The following is a 19,340-nucleotide window of genomic DNA, read 5'->3' as shown; positions in this document are numbered from 1 at the left end:
GGTCATTAGCTTCATATTAGGCTGCAGACATCCACGGTTTATGAGTTGCCGTTTATCGTGGAGAGAAAAAAAAATCTTTTATATTGAAACGAGGCAGGAAATTGATCAATGCCCGATTATTTGATTGTATATGTATTTTTTTTATTAGGTACTTAAAAAAAATAGGTTACTGTTTTATATCGTTCTTCTTGATACATATTTCATTTCTGTATGAACACATTTATCTTTATCGCCTGTATTTTACCAACGCATAGCTGTTTTAACGACTTTACCACTTGTCAGACTGGTTAAAGTAACTTACTTAAGATGAGGAAAGGAACTTACTTAAGATGAGCAAAGGAACGTATTTAAGGGGGAGGGCTGATCAAAGACAGTGACATCTACCGCGCCCACTTGAATAATTACTAAAAAATAAAAGGGTTCTTCCAGATACGAATTCATAACTTTCTTCACCCGGTCCGTCCTGAAATACATAAATCTGGATGTTTAATATAAAAAGTCTACATCTGCTGTATATTTCCTCATACACGGTAGTCAGTGGTTGGGGACGAGGACAGGGATGCGTGGGGGTGTTTAACAAGTGTGGTGTTGTCTACCCATCCACCTGTCTACCCACCCACATCACATACTCGAGAGAAAGGATGGGCGATTCAACAGAGCAGCTAATCGCCAGTAAATATCGTAACATAATACCTACATAGAGACTCTGTTAGGCACAGTTCTGTATTTGATTCATATGTTTTTATTCCAACTTTCATTCATCGTCAGAGATTACTTATATGTATCGATATTCACAGACGCACTTCAGGATCAAGATCAAGAAGGGGCAAACGCCACGGGGCTCATAGCCTCACTCACCCTCCGACTCCACCCACGCGGGTCCCTCTGTGCAACCCTCCAGGCAATGACTCTTCCCCCTCTTAGTATCTCCCAACAGGAGTGATCGACCTGCTCGAGTTATGAGTCACATGTCTTTCCCCTTGGTCTCCTTCACCCTGGGTTAGCTCATTCAGAGGTCACCCTTCATATAGGATCAGCCTCAGGAAAGCAAGCCACATTCCCATATAGATGGAGTTGGCATTGACGTATTATGTGGGTAATAGGCCTCGATTCAGTCTCATGGAGTAATCACTTGTTACGCACCCGGTTGTACCAGCGATAGCCCATGATCCTGTGAAGTCATTTAGTACCAAAGGAGTCAATTTACTGATTCGTCACTGCTTAATGTCCATGTTGCACAACATCAGTGTAAGACAGGGAGCACCAGCACCTTGAAGATGCAAATTTTCGTCCCTCTACACAAATAACGACAGTGCCAAATACATGAATCGAGTGAATCCATAATCCCGTAGGTCAGACCAGTATGACGAGAGATCTCACTGTCTGACCTACCATTGTTATGGACTACAGTACCAAGATAAGTGAATCTTTCCAAGACTTCTATATCCTCACCACTTGCTTGGACAGACTGAACTGCTTCATCCAACAAGCGACCAAATGCCTGGACCTTGGTCTTTGCCCAAGAGACCTTTGATCAAAGTGGCTTCGCTTTCTCATGAAATTCCTTGAGGGCACTCAGTAGTGTCTCCAGCGACTCCACTAGGATAACTGCATCATCAGCAAAGTCAAGGTCAGTAACCCTGAAATTGCCAATTGATTCAACACAGTGACTTCGACTCACAACCTGGTGTGTTGAAAAGTTTGGGAGCAAGGACACATCCCTGTCTTACACCAGAACTGACTAGGAAGAAGTCGGATGTTTCCCCCCCCCCCCACACTTGACAGCACTCTCAGTGTTTGAGTCCAAGTCAGCAGTCTGTCAGATTATCCTTAAGGGGATCCCACAGAGTCACAGAAGTTCCCGTGGTACCTCCCAATTTACTGAGTCAAACACCTTCCTGAGAGCCACGTAGGCCACTGGCAGACCTTGTCGAAACTTATATTGGCGTTCCACAAGAACTCGAAGAGTTATGATATGGTCAACAGTAGACTTCTTGGGCGTGAATCCGGATTGTTCAGGCCTCTGAAACTTTAGCAAATGGTCCTGGATACGCATCAGAAGAATGTGAGCAAGAGCTTTGCCTGGCACATCGAGCACTGTAATACCACGGTAATTACTACTGATGTGCTGGTACCTTTTTAAATTCCAGGTAGGGGTAAGCAAACCCTTTGTGCGGTCAGAAGGAATGATACCACTCTGCCAAACGGCTTCTATGACTGTATGTAACTCCCTGATCATGGCTTCACTCCCAGCTTTGATCAGTTCTGCTGGGATGTCACAAGCACCAGCTGCTCTACCGCTTTTCAGTCTAGCCACTGCATTCTTGATGTAACCTAGACAAGGCACGGCTTTGCCAGTTGGTGGGACAGCAGTCAATGGATGTATGCCAGCTGACAGAAGCCCTCCTCTGGGAGGTTCAGCCATATATAGTTGCTCAAAGTGCTCAGCCCAACGAGCTCTATACTCACTTGCCCCCACCACAAGTCATCCATCTGCTGTCCAAACAGAGATAACCTGAGAGGTGGGTCTGGCGTGGGGCATCTTCAGGGCTCGATAAGCGAGTCGAAGGTCATTTGCATGAAAACGGCCTTCCACCTCCTCAGCGGTTTCCCTAACATATCTCTCCTTGTCCCTTTTCAGTGAAACTCATGCCCATCAAGAAAGAAGTCTGTGCTGTCCTCGATCGCCAGCCAGTCTGGCAGCACGACTCTCCTCAATTGTGATCAGTGTCCCCTGCAAGATGAATCCCCTCCATGATCTCGAGTGGTCTCCAGTATGCTCACCAGCTGCTGCCAGGGTAGCATGCTTAAAGGTATCTCATCACTGAACAGGATCCTCAACAGTACTGAGCACTTCAAACTGATATGAGACTGCCACTGCATACTCATATGCCCACTCCTTATCCTTGAGTTGTCAGGGCTCCATATCATAATAATACAACTCATAGATAAATAGATAGATAAAAGCATCAAGCCAGGGTGTGAGATAGGAAGTGCATCAGCGAGAATCAACCAAAAGGAAATGAGCTTGCAACTCTTAAGTGAAGGAATGCTAGAAGTGCACCGGAAGCAGTACATACACACAGACACAGAGTTCTAGAAGCTTTCGCGACAGTATATCCCACGTGACACGACCCCTGCTAAACGAGAATGTAGGAATCAGAGATCAGAAAAGGGCTAGCCATAGAACTGACAAGTGGTGGAGAGAGGAAATAAGAAGAGGGGTCTGACGACACTTAGTAAATTACGTCCCTGTGTATTACATACTCTGCTCAACTTAGACTTTCTTTGAAGATAATAAATCAAGATCAACTCCTTGTATTCATCTTTAACTCCTCCTGCTCTTCGATTATCACAATAACTTTAACCATTCAAGACTTACATATTACAAGACCAAAGAGTCACATATAATAAATTGTGGCAGTAACGATCGGCTCTACACCTACGAACCATCATTTCTAGAATCAATGAAACACAATCGAGCATACAGTAGCAACGACGAGTTACGAGTGAGGATCAACAAGCTCTACGATTAACTACAAATAACAAGTCTACAGGACAACTCTATAATCTTCATGCAACTTCAAGCATCAGCAAGAAGAATAAAAAACAAAACAAGTAAACAAAAGGTAAGAACAAAGCAACAAGCACTAGATCCCTAACGCTCTCTCCTACCACCCCCCTACCTCCATCGCTGATGCAGGTTCACAGAGGTCAAGACGACGCGGCAAATACCAGAGCCACATTAAAACGCATCTTACATTTCCTCACTCAGGTTACTCATCGCTACTCATTTAATCATCACAGCTACCAGTGTGGGAAGCCGACGTCACCATGTGTATCTGCTGAGACGACATCACCATGTGTATCTGCTGAGACGACATCACCATGCGTGTTTCCTGAGACAAAGCCACGTCAATCAACGTGTGACTGACACCAGGCACTTCTCACCCACTGCTCGTTACTCATTTTTATTCACATAGCTCCTACTCATTTATTTCCAACAGTATTGAGTGGGAATTCGACATTCTATGGTGAGGTTCGCCTATGACTACAGCTGTTAACCACTACAATCAACTCTGAGATCATCAGGCCATGGAATTTCCGGAGTAATATCATCTATCAACACAGCCCAAGAATTATCGAGAGGGAGATTTTCCATCAACTCCGAATTTATCTTCCGAGATCGACATCTGCTGTCAACACGCCTCTGTATCAAGTGGGTGTAATTATACTTACTCATTTCTTCTCAGTGGTTTAAATTAGGTACAATTACCTCCTTTACTTATTTTTATATATACACTTATAAACTCACTATCTATCATTCATTACAACTCATTTACTCATCTATATAGTTAGGACATAAACAAAAGACGTATTACATAACACCATACTTTAGCAACATGACTTCTTTTTAGCTGAGTGATATGACAGGAATATTTTCACCTCCACCCGTGTTAGTAACAGATGATACACAGTTAGCGCCCACTGCAGATACACAATTAGGAGAGCACCAGGGCAACACACCCACATTACAAAATTCACCGCAAACTAAAGACAAAGAAACTAATACCTCAATTCTAGATGATGACGATGATGATTGGCAAAACCCCCTTCGAAGTAGCGAGTGAGGACTTTGTCTCTGCCTTGCATACCTATGAAAATATACTTAACAGAGTTCATAATTCAGGGAAAACCTATTCCACTATTCCCTCACACAACGATAAACAAGTCCAAGTTACATTAACAAAGCAACCAGTGAAAATGAATAATGCAACCAATACCACAGATCAAACATCCCCACCTCATGTTCACATTTATCATGAGGATAAAAGTGTCCCAAAATTCTCTGGCACAGAAAAGGATCGTATTGATGATATTTCATTGATCAATCAGTGCCAACAGATCTTCGTAAAAAGGCACACAACAGATGAACAAGAGAAAATTGCAATTTTTTCCTCTTGGATTAATCAGTAAAGGTGCCCGGCAGGAGATTTGCTTCAGTCTGTTAAGCTTCTCAGAGCTAAGAAATATGGTGAGTTTAAAACTGAATTTTTGAAGAAATTTTCTGGAGGTATGAACTTTTTGCCAGGTATAAGTGCAGTATTACATAAGATTGTAGATCTTGTAAGGGAGCACACTACAAATCATGTGCTCAGGGAAATGACTGCTGATATCTCCATCATCAAAAGAACATTATTAGCTACCTTAGAAAACTCAAACTGGATAACAGGAGATGGAAAGATGTTCCCAGGCCTTGTCGTAGACATCATTGGTTATGTGACTGCCTTGTGTAAAATACCTGATGGGACCCTCAAGATAGCCAAGACAATCACGTACACTCCAGGTCTGTGTTTACTAAACTTAATGAACGAGGTAGAGATGCAGTGTAGCAAAGCAGGGGTGATTGAAACACAATCACATTCTAGTAGAATGAAAGTGCCTGAGACAGTATCAGCTGTGAAAACAGTTACAACTACCCCAAACAGAGAACAAAATTGATTGCGACCTGAAAGCAGACAAAGCACACAACCAAACGCATTGAGGCGACGATCTCAAACACCAGGCTACAGCCAGTCTCATAAATTTCCGCGCAGTCCGAGAAGATCTTGAGCCACAGACACCACTAAATATGGGAAGTCATCTCGCAGATCACAGTCAGAAGATAGGTCCATTCTATATTATTATTGTGCAAAACCAGGACACACAAAAAATGAATGTTTTATTAAAACGAAAGAAGACAAACAAAAGACACAAGGATTTGATCCATACTGTAGGCATCACCGGTGCCAAGGGCACTGGACCAGTAATTGCAAGACAGTAGAGAAAGTAGTTTCCATTTTCAAATCGGGGGAAGGCCAAGTCACGACTAAAAACGAACAAACGTAAAGAAAAGCAAGTCTAAAATTCACATAGGAGGCATGTTGGGAAGTGAGTGTATCTTGATACCAGCTGTATATGAAGACCAAAACGTTTCCTTATTTTTAGACACAGGTTCTCCAGTGAACTTAATAACACAAGAAGAAATAGATAGAATTTTTAGAAATAAGAAGAAAGTAACTTTTCTGGAAGAATCTGATTTAGAATTATATACGGTAGATGGCAAACAAATTAAAGTTAAAGGTATGATACGGTTAATCATCAGTTTCACCGGGACTACAAGACCAATCTCTGGGCCAGTAATGGAATAGACTTTGATAATGAGTTCATAAAGGAAATACCACCAGAGTCCTCACAGATTAGTAAAACAGAACCAAAAATAATTGGTAATATTAAAAGCTTAAACAAACATACACAAACAGATGAGTGTATAGATCCACTCACATCACCCCCCCCCCCAAGCCTCCAGGACTAGAAACCCAGGTAATGTACTGTCTCATCGGTTTTCCCACCCATCTCACCAATGATTTAGTTATACCACCTAACTCCTATATGAAAGTTACCATAAAGAGCAAATTACAGAATAGTACTGTTCTTGTCTTAGACGAATTATGTAAAGTAGAAGGGTTGTCAGTAGAAAACGCATGTCAGATGAACAACGATGGCCAAACTCAGATATTCCTAATTAATCACATGAATGGGGAAGTACAGTTGAAAATGAGGACTTGTATAGTTAATATTGTAAAATGTCCCGCTGCCGTGACGGAAATAGTTTTAGCTGGAGTGACAAGTGAGATAAAATCTACGGATAGAGAAAGCACAAAAGAATATTTAATTCACTCAGGTGAATTTGATGAAGAGAATGATTTGTTAACCCTGTTGGAAGAACACAGGGACACCGTAGCATTACCCGGAGAACAATTAGGGTGTACTAACCTGATTAATCACAAGATTAACATGCACCCAGATACATCACCAATTTTCGTACCTGCCTATCGAATCCCACAATCTCAGCGTACACTCGCAAACCAGTAAGTGGATGAAATGCTAAAACTTGGAATTATTGAGCCATCAGTCTCCCCGTGGAATGCTCCATTATTCTTCGTGCCCAAACGAAATGGAGAAATGCTTGCGGCAGTAGATTACCGTAAACTAAACAATCACACAATCCCGGACCAATTTCCCGTGTCATTACTAAGTGAGAGCCTACAGAATATTGGACCAGAAAATAATGTACTTTCCACAATCGATTTGCTCAGTGGATACTATCAAATACCAGTACATCAGGAGTCACGTAAGTACACTGCCTTTTCCACTAATACAGGACATTATCAGTACAGGAGAATGTCAATGGGACTGAAGACAGCCCCGGGCACATTCCAGCATCTTATGAATTACGTATTGTCCGGAATGTTAGGACAAGGAATATTTGTTTATCTTGATGATATCATCATCGCAAAGAAAGATATCACAGAACATCTCCAGAAATTAGATCTACTCTTACAAAAGCTTGGTGATGCTGGTTTAAAAATTAAGCTTTCTAAATGCAAATTTTGCTTTAAGGAAATAAAATTGTTAGGCCACAGATTAAGTGCTAATGGTATTCACACCACCAATGACAAAATACAGGCAGTGAGAGACTTTCCTGAACCCACTACGACTGACGAAGTTAGACAATTTTTAGGTCTAGCAGGGTACTATAGGTCATTCATACAATAATTCTCTCATATAGCCTTTCCTCTGTTCCAACTACCCAAAAAAGATGCTATATTTCAATGGAGAGAAGAACAAAAACAAGCATTTAACAAATTAAAAAATAAACTTACAAATGCATCATGTTTGGCATATCCGGATTTCACAAAACCATTTATTATTTGTACAGATGCATCAGTTTGGGGAGGCGGTGGCTGAATCGGTAGAGAGGCGGCCTGCAGTCCTAATGGACCCAGGATCGAATCCCGGCTGGGGCAGGGAACAGTTTAAGGATTTGAATGTCCTAAAAGGCAGACTTTCCTGATCTACCAGATGACCCGCCGACATGTCGTAAAAATACCCCCGCTAATACCAACACACCAGTCCTGTATGAGACAGCCCTAGCATGTATTCAATATGGACGGTGGGTGTTAGCGCCGAAGTGGTGACATGTGGAGGTGTAGGAGGACTACTGGGCCTTGGGATAGGTGACTGCCCCCAAGAAATAGGCCCTGAGCCTTTGCCCAGAGTCGGACACTTCCATCCATCCATTGCCAGACGCCATGTATCCCAAACGGGGTGGTCAAGCGCTTAGAGTTAATTATTTTTACAGGGAGGGGCACTAATCCTCCACCAACCCCACTTGACACGTAGGGATGCCAACAACATCTGGTGTTCCCAGGCGGTCACCCATCCAAGTACTAACCAGACACTTAAAAAAAAAAAAAAAAGTTAAAGGATGAGGGGCTGTACTGATGCAAGATGATAAAAGAGGACAGAATCAACCAATTGCATTTGCCAGCAGACAAACAAAAGGTGCAGAGAAAAATTATTGCACTACAGACTTAAAGGCACTTGCAGCGGTTTTTGTATTTAAAAAGTTTCGAAATTTGGTATATGGTTATGAAATACACTTATTCACCGACCATAAACCACTAATGGGTATGTTTAAAGAAAAACTCCTCTTTGGGAGGAGAGCAAGATGGAAATGCACAGTCAAAAACTACAACAGCCATATTCATTATAATACAAGGCAAAATGAATCTAGTAGCCGACGCATTATCGAGGAACCCAAAGACAAATTCATGTCGCGGCATTAGATCTCAAAGGAGACATCTCAAACCACTATGAAATCGGTAAAGCACAAACACTTGATCCAACATGGTCTAAAGTTATAAACAACTTAGAAAGTGGAGATGACATACAGTTACCCAAACTCCATGTACCACTAGAACAATTCACAATAATTAATAATGCCTTATACAGGATCAACCCAGGACAACCAAAACGCCGAAGAAATAATAAACAATTGGTAGTACCTAATGATATGATACCCCAAGTATTACGAACGATACACGATAGCCCACACGCAGGACATCTTGGAAAGGATAGGACATTCAAACAAGCCCAGCTGTTATATTACTGGCCAGCATTACGAAAAGATATAAACAATCATACAGACAGATGCGAATCATGTGCAAAACACAAAGGATACCCAATCACACCTGCACCGATGGGTAATTACCCTGTACCACAACAACCATGGGACGTTGTCGCGGTTGATTTACTCAAGATGCCATTATCATACAATAATAACCAATACATATTCGTAGCAACGGATCATTTTTCCCGTTATGGAATTTTAGCCCCAATTAAAGATAAAACAGCAGAGACAGTAGCAAAGGGAATAATAGATAATGTAATATGTCGCTTTACTACCCCAAAGGTACTAATAAGTGATAATGGAAGAGAATTTAATTCTGATATCCTACAAGAAATATGTAAACAACACAATATCAAAAAGATTAACGTTTTAGCCTATCACCCAGCATCGAATGGGTTAGTAGAGAGACAAAAAAAGTATTAGATGTACTACGACACATTCTCAATGAAAATTATGCAAGCTGGGATGATTGGATTCCCAGAGTAGAAGCCTCAATTAATGGATCTATAAATAAATCCATAGGTGACACACCACATTTCATTACATATGGGACAGATAAAAAACTACCATATGTGATTTTAGAAGGTCAAAATCTACCCATATACAACTACGATGATTACTCTAACTTCCGTTTATGTGAATTCCAGGACACACATGAAAGACTCAAAAAAGAATTAACGATGTCCATGGAAGAAATGACGGAGGCATTTAATAAAAAGGGCAAGAGACTCGCCTGTCAGCTTAGGAGACATTGTCTATGGTATCATTCATACGAGGGACAATAAATTATCCCGGAATTTTGAGGGCCCATACAGAGTAATTAACATAAAAGCAAACAAGGTTTTAATTAGGTCCCTGTCAAGTGGCAAAGAGAAACAAGTTCATATTGACCCTTTAAACGAGTTTCAAGGGAACTATTCAATAATTATACAGCCTCGGATACCACCGAACAACCGAACATAACTCATGAAACCAATCAAGAAAACAACAATAATTACAAAAATAAATTAAGGTCGCATACCAAACAAACAAACAAACATAGGTGCAACAGTTCCAAAAAAAATCTACAGTACATCATTTACATGATTTAAATATCGATTTAAACTCCTTCTGTGAATGAAATAACAAACAAGTTATTGTTCTCCGTTAGTCAACCGTAACGCACATCATCACTATCATCGACCACAGCATGACCATATTAGAAAATTAATAGATTTTCTTTTTTTTTGTCGGTAGGTAACGATGAAGGGACTTATGCTATGGATTCTCCTCTACATAGCAAAAGAATATGCTCACTATGACCCCCAACACATAGTACAACAAGGATGCCTCATAGCTCCAACGGCCACGACGTCAATCGTCAAAGATGTCATGAATACTGAAATCAGTTTGGATTACTTATACGAATTACCTTCTTATCTAAAGAACATCGCCAGACCCATGAGGACCCGGGACTTCATGATAGGAGGCTATGTTTCACAAGCACATAACATAAAGGAAGTGGATGAAATAGTGAAATTAGCGAAATGGAAGATAGAACAGGCGAAGTCAACTATGCTCAGCATGATCCAAGATCTCCCATCTCATGGAACGGAGGTATTGAGCGCCATGAACAACATTACACGTACTCGCCAAAAGCGCGGTTTGTTCGACCTGGGTGGTGCAGTTCTTGGGAACATCTTTGGATTGGCTGCAGAGGAAGACCTTCAAGAAATAAACAACAAAATTAATAAAATAGCTCAGGTACTAACATACCAAGATAAATTCATCGCAGGACATAACTGAGCAATGAAGACAGTAGTGAAAAATCTGAAAAAGGCGGAAAACATAGCTCTCCAAAGTGTAGATAAAATAAATGCCATGGAAGGGAACATAACACTTTTCCAACACTTCTCCATCATCACGGAACACAAAGACACAATTCTACTCCAATTAGACAACAATAGAGTTCGTTACAGGGCACTTATGCAAGGAATTTCGAATGCCGGTAATGGCAAGACCACAACTGACTTACTTCCAGCTCATGAGCTACGTCAGGTAATTAGTCAAGGCATACATAAACATAAATTGAAGCCTCTGTTCCGAAGTAGGGATTTTCTTGCAATATCATCCATATTTAGAAGCAACACTAACATCAGCATCAGTAGTAGTTCATGTACCATTCATAACTGACGACCTGTTCACAGTATACCAAATACACCCCTTCTCTTCTAAGAATACATTTTTACATGCAGTTCACCTTTGTCCTGCGTACATTTTCATGTTTCAGCCTACTGAAACAGTCCCTTGTGAAATGGCTATCATAAGAAATCACGACATTCATAATCACTGCAACTTCATTTTTGCTCCAGATAAGCTTGTACACCATCAAAGCATCGGACACTCACAGTTTTTTTATTTCACTCATAACACATCAGTTTACAATCATAGTCTGTCCAGATATACCACCATCTCATACTTCAGCCTCAGGATTATACATAGTACCAGACTACTGTGCGGTATTTACACCATCCATGTCCACTTTATCCACCATCAATCACTACGCCATCCTCAATCATACACACAAACATTTCCACCCACTACCTAATATGGACTTAAACATGAGCACATGTATTCAGTTGACTTCACCTAAGTTTGAAACTATGCAACTGATCAATGAAACAATGAGGCCCTGGGAAGATTTGAGTTTGAGTATGTTCAGCCCGTATTATGTGTATAGCCCAGCACCTACTGTCTTTATAATCTTCTGTATTGTATTTGCAGTAGTGCTGTTCGCAATGCACAGAATGCATGCACGAATTGCAAACTTAGAGTCAGTATTTAGTAGGGGTAAAATACGAATTCAAGTAAACCCCCCTGAATGAAGTGTACATATTTTGTATATAGTATTAATTTTATTTAAAAAAAAATGAATGACACATGATAAAGAAGTATACCAGTATCATTATCTCTATATGAAATATTAATAGCTCTTACCATAATCTTAACCTTAAACTTTTTTTTTTATATAATTATGCATATGACTGTTATACATACACATCTTACAATATGTCATACAATAACCAATTCAACCATATTGCATTTGTTCAATTATGCATACAACTTGTTTAAAATGTAATATTACTGGATCATTGCAATATTAACATGAATATTACATCTATACAATATTATAATCAATGTTATGTATTAAGAGATTAGCATATGTCAATGATGCTTGCTGTCGGATGTCCGCCAGCTGGCTTGACCGAGCGATGTCAGGGCTCCATATTATAATAATACAGCTCATAGATAGATAGATAGATAGAAGCACCAAGCTAGGGTGTGAGATAGGAAGTGTGTCAGCGAGAATCAACCAAAAGGAAATGAGCTTGCAACTCTTAAGTGAAGGAATGCTAGAAGTGCAATGGAAGCAGTACATACACACAGACACAGAGTTCTAGAAGCTTCCACGACAGTTATCCCACGTGACACGACCCCTGCTAAACGAGAATGTAGGAATCAGAGATCAGAAAGGGGCTAGCCATAGAACCGACAGGTAGCAGAGGGAGGAAATAAGAAGAGGGGTCTGACGACACTTAGTAAATTACGTCCCTGTGTACTACCTACCTTGCACAATTTAGACTTTCTTTGAAGATAATAAATCAAGATCAACTCCCTGTATTCATCTTTAACTCTTCTTGCTCTTCAATTAGCACAATAACTTTAACCAAAACTCAAGACTTACATATTACAAGACCAAAGAGTCACAGAGTTTCTCAAGATGGAACCATTTTTGGTGGCGTCTTGAGAATCTCTCAGTTTTGATTTGTAACCTCAGTGGAACAACAACAAGTCTGTGATCAGTGGCAAAGAACTCTGCATTCTTGAAAACCCTGCAGTACAGAACAATTCTCCTGCGAGTATTAGCAAGAATGTGATCAATCTCCCTAGCAACTTTTCCGGTATTGGGATGCCAAATCTAGCAGTGAAGATTTGGCCACTGGAATCAGGATCTAACCGGATTTTGCGAAATCGGGAAGGTAAGAACTATTGGAACTCCTGGTTCCAAAGCCATGGGGACCTACACAATCCCTGAAACCCTCCCTGTTAGTGCCAGTAACTGCATTAAAGTTGCCCAAGACCAGGAGTGTTTCCCATGAGGGGCACTGTTCCACAACAGAGTCAAGTTTGGTGTAGAATAGCTCTTTCTCTTCAAGATCACTCACCTCAGTTGGAGCATACAGTGCAATAAGAGAGATGAAACCCAAGGAGTGCTTCAATCTCACCAGAATTATACACTCATCAACCGGAGTATCCCTGTCAACGTCTGTGGTGTATGCCATTGGGGGAGTTGGAAAGGGGGCCTCCCTTCCAAGCGGGCCCCGGGCCTCCCACATGCTTAATCCAGCCGTGATGAGAGGATTACTATTTCAAAACGAGAGGCCTTTGGATAGGAGTGAAGCAAGACAAGGAAACTTCAGGTCAGAAAATTATCTGTTTCAATACGAGAAACTGTGGAGGGGAGTGAAGTTAGAGAGGAAGGGTTGAGGTGAGAAAAGGGGGCGTGAGTTGCAGAGAAGGTCGCCATATGGAGGAGGAAAGGGTGACATGGAGGTGATTCATTTGTGGTCACCCCTGACGGGATTAAGGCATCTGGCGATAGACAGGTAGACAGTTAGATTGATTGACTGATTGATTGATAAGTGAAGTTTGTATGGAAGACGTAAATTTGGACCAGCTTAAAGTGAGTGTACAGTAGAAATGGATGGTCGAAGTAGGTATACAGGACAAAAATCTACCAAGCGAAGGTGAAGGTAATACAGAAATGGGTGGGAGAATAAAAAAGTGAGCAGCAATTGCCACAACAACACTCTTAAGATGGGCACCATCATCACAGCCAGACCAGTTGTATGTGTATCCATCACTACTGATCTCACCATGCCCAGGCCACCTCACTTCAGAGAGTGCAGCTATGCCAACCTCTATTGCCCCAACTCTCGTGACAACAAAGGCAGTCGAATATCCTTTGAAAGGGTTAGAACATTCCAAGCCCCCACCCACAGTGTCTTCCGAAGGTTAAACACAGCTTGAGCCTCAGGCTCGAGTGTCCTCTGCACCATCATGACGCATCTAGGTTAAGAAGTCTTCCTCCATCATCCCGTTGCTGGGATCCCATAGGCTTTACCCAGCAGCTGTCATGGTGGACACCAGCATGACAGGGCCCCAGTAGCCTTGCCAGACCGGCACCCGAGGGAGTAACCCCAGTCAAAACTGGGTGAGGGTCAAGCAACAAGCATTGACCCCTATCCCTCTTCCTGCTCTTGTTACCTGCGAGGTTGTTTTTTACAGGGAAGGGACGCAAACCCCACCTCAACCTCCCGACACAGTTATTCATACACTAAGTACTCTACACTGTGCCATTACTTATAGAATTATCCTTATTGCAGTAAGTGAGTTAATTTAATCTTCAGGGAGGCGAGTTTATGTTTTGATCATCGCATACAGCCTTCTATATGCTACTCAAGGCTTTTCAGTCGTGGGCCAATATGAACTCTTGAAGCTCGGAATCACGTCAGTCACTCTGTAACCTTGGACGAGGTAGCACACACAGGGAAGCAGTGAGCTGGTGGAGTGTTAGCAGTGTTGTGGATAAAAATGACTTTACTCCGTTGATAGAGTAAGAAAACAGTGGATGTGGCTTCGGCAGGTGTTCAGGTAAAGAAAGGTAGTTAGGGATGATGTTGACTAACCCTCTGACCGTTAATCGTTTGGAACACACACACACACACACACACACACACACACACACACACACACACACACACACACACACACACACACACACACACACACACACACACACACAGACTTTATTTAATTGTATCCATAATGAAAAAGTAAAACGGGAGTGGGGGTTGACTGAATAAATTGTACACCACACCAAAGCTAGAATTTCTCGTGATTTCAGCAAAAACCATCATGTAATAAACAGAAATCACACCTCAGTGCATAGAAAACTCAGCTTTAACTAGGAATTATCTCGCTTACACCGAATCATCTAGTGTAACACACCTAATTACACCAGTGGCAGCAAAAGATTGAACCCTTTAGGAGTAAATGCATTAGAATGTCTCCATTCCTTCACTACAATACCGACTTCATTATCTATTTGCTAGGACCAGACAGATCTATTCAGATTATGACAGACAAACAGACGCGACCAAAAACACTGCCTACCCGTTACTCTAGAGTTAATTACAGTTACAGACGTGATCGTCCACTTCCCTTACGCAATATCCAAGTATTTTGACTTCGTCCATGTCATATGAGTCAACACAGCTGTGCCACAACAGCCACAATATTTACACAAATCTGTAGGACTGACTCATTATCATGGGGTTACATTCACACGCCAACTACATTGTTAACACCACATGTACAGGACTGATTCATCTTCTTGGGGTTACATTCACACGCCAGCCACAATGTTTACACCCAATCTGTAGGAATGACTCATTATCATGGGGTTACATTCACACGCCAACTACATTGTTTACACTACATCTGTAGGGCTTACTCATCTTCATGGAGTTACATTCACACGCCAACCACATTGTTTACACCACATCTGTAGGGATGACTCATCTTCAAGGGGTTACATTCACACGCCAACCACATTGTTTACACCACATGTACAGGACTGACTCATCTTCTTGGGGTTACATTCACACGCCAGCCACATTGTTCACACCACATGTACAGGACTGACTCATCTTCATTGGGTTACATTTACACACCAGTCACATTGTTTACACCACATGTACAGTTCTGATTCATCTTTACGGGGTTACATTCATCATAACATTTGATTTTGTTTTATTTTATTACACTATAACTTCATCTCAGGCATCTGTTGCTAAAAGTGATACTGAAATCAGGGATGTAGCTGTTCTTAGTGCTGAAAAAAAAGAATATATATATATATATATATATATATATATATATATATATATATATATATATATATATATATATATATATATATATATATACCCATCAACCAATCCTACATTGCCCCATGAGGAGCGTAGGAGCCCGGGGCTAGGCAGTTGGTCCTGACATTTAAGATGAGAGTGACCAGCCTCACTCATCCCTGAGTGGCATTACATGAACAATCAACCCCAACCACCCTTTGGATATAAACCTTCACCTGCTCAATCCGATTGGAGCACAATAAATACCCACTAAACCACAAGGCGCCAAAATTTGGTTATATGGTTACCACCCAGAGTAGTAAATGGTTTCCTGGTGTACGGTACAGGAAACCATTTGGCTTGTCATTCAGTGTAGAGTCACCCACAGGCAGAAGGAAGAGGAAAGAATGAAGGAAAGAAAGACAGAAGAGGGAGTGTAAAGTTATCCCTAGGCAGAAGGACAAGGAAAGAATGAAGGAAAGGAAGACAGAAGAGGATGGAAGGAAAGATGGATGGAGGAGAGGAAAGGGCAGACACCCGACAGCAACACTACATCGAGTGAGTGGATGGTATATATATATATATATATATATATATATATATATATATATATATATATATATATATATATATATATATATATATATATATATCACCCGGCCACGTACTGCATTGGCGGACACAAGGGGTTCTGTGGTTGAATCAGTGTTGCTTACTACGAGTATAAAGTATGCTTGCACCCAGTCGGCGTGTGCGGGCCGATTACACTTGGTTCATAGACTACACACACATCCAAAGCCACTCCAGCACTGCAATTACACTAACAAGCACTTCTCACCCTACATACAATCTCTACTAGACAGCCTAAGCCACTTGGTAGAGATACATTGGCTGTATCGTCCCGACTTCGGTCGGGATAGGCTGGTCCTGCAGTGGATACTCAAACGGCTGATGATGATGATGATGATTCTATTTTCTATCTATTGCCAGACGCCTCAATCCCGTTTGGGGTGGCCACAAACAAATCGCCTCCAAGTCGCCCTGTCCCCCGCCATTTCACTGCCCTGCTCCCAACTCACACCCCCATCTCTCATATACCTCTCCACCCCATCCCTCCATCTCATCCTCGGCCTCCCCCTCCCTCTTCCCCCCTCCACCTCACTCACATACACTCTCTTCGTCAGTCTTTCACCCTCCATCCTCTCCACATGGCCAAACCACCTCAGTGTGCTCCTCATAACGCTTCCTATCACATCCACATGAACACCACAACACTCCTTTATATCCGCATTCGTCAGCCTGTCTCTCCATGTGACTCCACAGGCTCCTCTTAAATAACTCTTTCCACTGCTCTCACTCTTGACTTATGTCCTTCCAACAACGTCCAAGCTTCACTTCCGTACGTTAGAATTGGTATCACAATATTGTCATGTAGTAACTTTTTCACTTCCTTGCTCACTTCCCTGTTTCTTATCACTGCTTTCAAAGAACCAGCAACCTTTCTTCCCTGCTGTACCCTTTCAAGCACTTCACCCTCCAAACCTCCATCCTTACTCATCACACTACCCAAGTACTTAAACGTACTCACATTTTCCAATTCCTCACCATCCAACCTCGCTATACATTCACTGACTTCACCTCTCTCAAAGACCATCACTTTACTCTTCCCTACATTCACCTTTAGATTCCGTTTCTTACACACTCTCCCAAACTCATCCACCAAGCCTTGCAGCTCCCCTTCGTCTTTACTCAACAACACAGTATCATCTGCAAACAACAGTACAGGGAGTTTCCAAACACTATCCTCTCTCACCAGGGCCACTCCAACATCCACTACCCTATGATGATGATGATATATATATATATATATATATATATATATATATATATATATATATATATATATATATATATATATATATATATTTATTTATCCATCCATCCATCATCCAATCCTACGTTGCCCCATGAGGAGCGTAGGAGCCCGGGGCTAGGCAGGTGGTCCTGACATTTAAGATGAGAGTGACCAACTTCACTCATCCCTGAGTGGCATTATGTGAGCAATAAACCCCAATCACCCCTTGGATATAAACCTTCACCGGCTCAATCTGATTTTAGCACAATACATACCCACTAATCCACCAGGTGCCAAAATTTGGTTATATGGTTACCACTCAACATAGTAAATAGTTTCCTGGTATACAGGAAACCATTTGGCTTGTCACTCAGTGTAGTCACCCACATGCAGAAGGAAGAGGAAAGAATGAAGGAATGAAAGACAGAAGAGGGAGTGTAAAGTCACCCGCAGGCAGAAAGATGAGGAAAGAATGAAAGAGAGAAAGACAAAAGAAGAAAGGAAAGAAGGATGGAGGAGAGGACAGAGCAGACACCCGAGAGCAGCACTACATTGAGTGAGTGGATGGTGAGCACCACCACCTACCACATATTATATATATAATATATATATATATATATATATATATATATATATATATATATACATATGACCCAATGGCACTTTGATAGGGCAGACTGGGATGGATTTAGAAATTATCTTACTGACATTCCATGGCAGTCTTTCTTCTCTAGTGATTCCATTTCTACCCAGTCCCACATTTGCGACTTAATACTATCTGGAATGGATTTATTTATACCAAGTCAACATTTCAATAAAAGATCTAACTCACCAAAATGGTTTGATGGCAACTGTGCCAGAGCAACAGCCCAAAAGTCATTAGCATATAACTCTTACTTAAAATAAAAATCATCTGAATGACTCTCAATTTAACCAGCCCCGTCCCGTCGACGTATGGGTACGTTGCAATGTTTTGGATTTGCCAGTCCCGGCGACGTACCGGTACGTCGCGCAATTGCAAAGTGCATAATTTCCACAATTTTCAAATTTCGTGCTTGATTTTCGGTACGTATCCTCGCTTGACCTTCCCCTACCTGCCACCAGGTGGGGACACTCGGCTATCCTGCGCGACCCGTGCTAACCCGCGGCTCATTCACTCACCTGTTAGCAACGGTCCTGCACAGACATGGCTACGAGAGGTCTCCCAGAGGTCGAAATTCAAGCCGCCCTGGATGCCTTTACAGGCGACAGTGATTCCCCACTGGACGACGAGGTTGTTCACAAAGATTATGTGCAGCCAGAGGAGGAGGAAACCACCAGAAGTGATGAAGAAGTCCCGTCCCCCAGGAAGCGGCAGTATGTGACTTACCGTGCTGCTAGAGAGGGGCAGCCGGCCAAGAAACCACATGCAACATCCTATGCCCAGCCCCAACGTGATGTGGAACCCGAATTTGATGACAAGGATGAGGACGAGGATGGAGTCGTGGGACGTGCTGCCACGTGGTATGGACGTGAG

At 41.8% G+C, this 19,340-nt stretch overlaps 1 protein-coding gene across 1 annotated transcript; it reads right to left on the bottom strand.

Annotated features, from left to right (window-relative positions):
- Positions 1-1,534: 1,534 nt before the first annotated feature.
- Positions 1,535-14,118, bottom strand: LOC145406131 (uncharacterized). The gene is made up of 3 exons (XM_080277331.1): positions 14,057-14,118; positions 1,871-2,408; positions 1,535-1,684 (listed from the first exon to the last, which is right to left on the bottom strand). The coding sequence occupies exons 1-3, from the start codon at positions 14,116-14,118 to the stop codon at positions 1,535-1,537; spliced, it is 750 nt and encodes a 249-aa protein (XP_080133457.1).
- Between the last annotated feature and the right edge of the window lie 5,222 nt (positions 14,119-19,340).

The sequence above is a fragment of the Coenobita brevimanus genome, chromosome 69 (genome assembly GCF_032717465.1).
Source record: "Coenobita brevimanus isolate Jiangsu-jjx chromosome 69, ASM3271746v2, whole genome shotgun sequence".
Taxonomy (NCBI): domain Eukaryota; kingdom Metazoa; phylum Arthropoda; class Malacostraca; order Decapoda; family Coenobitidae; genus Coenobita; species Coenobita brevimanus.
This window is presented reverse-complemented; position numbering and strand designations above follow the sequence as displayed.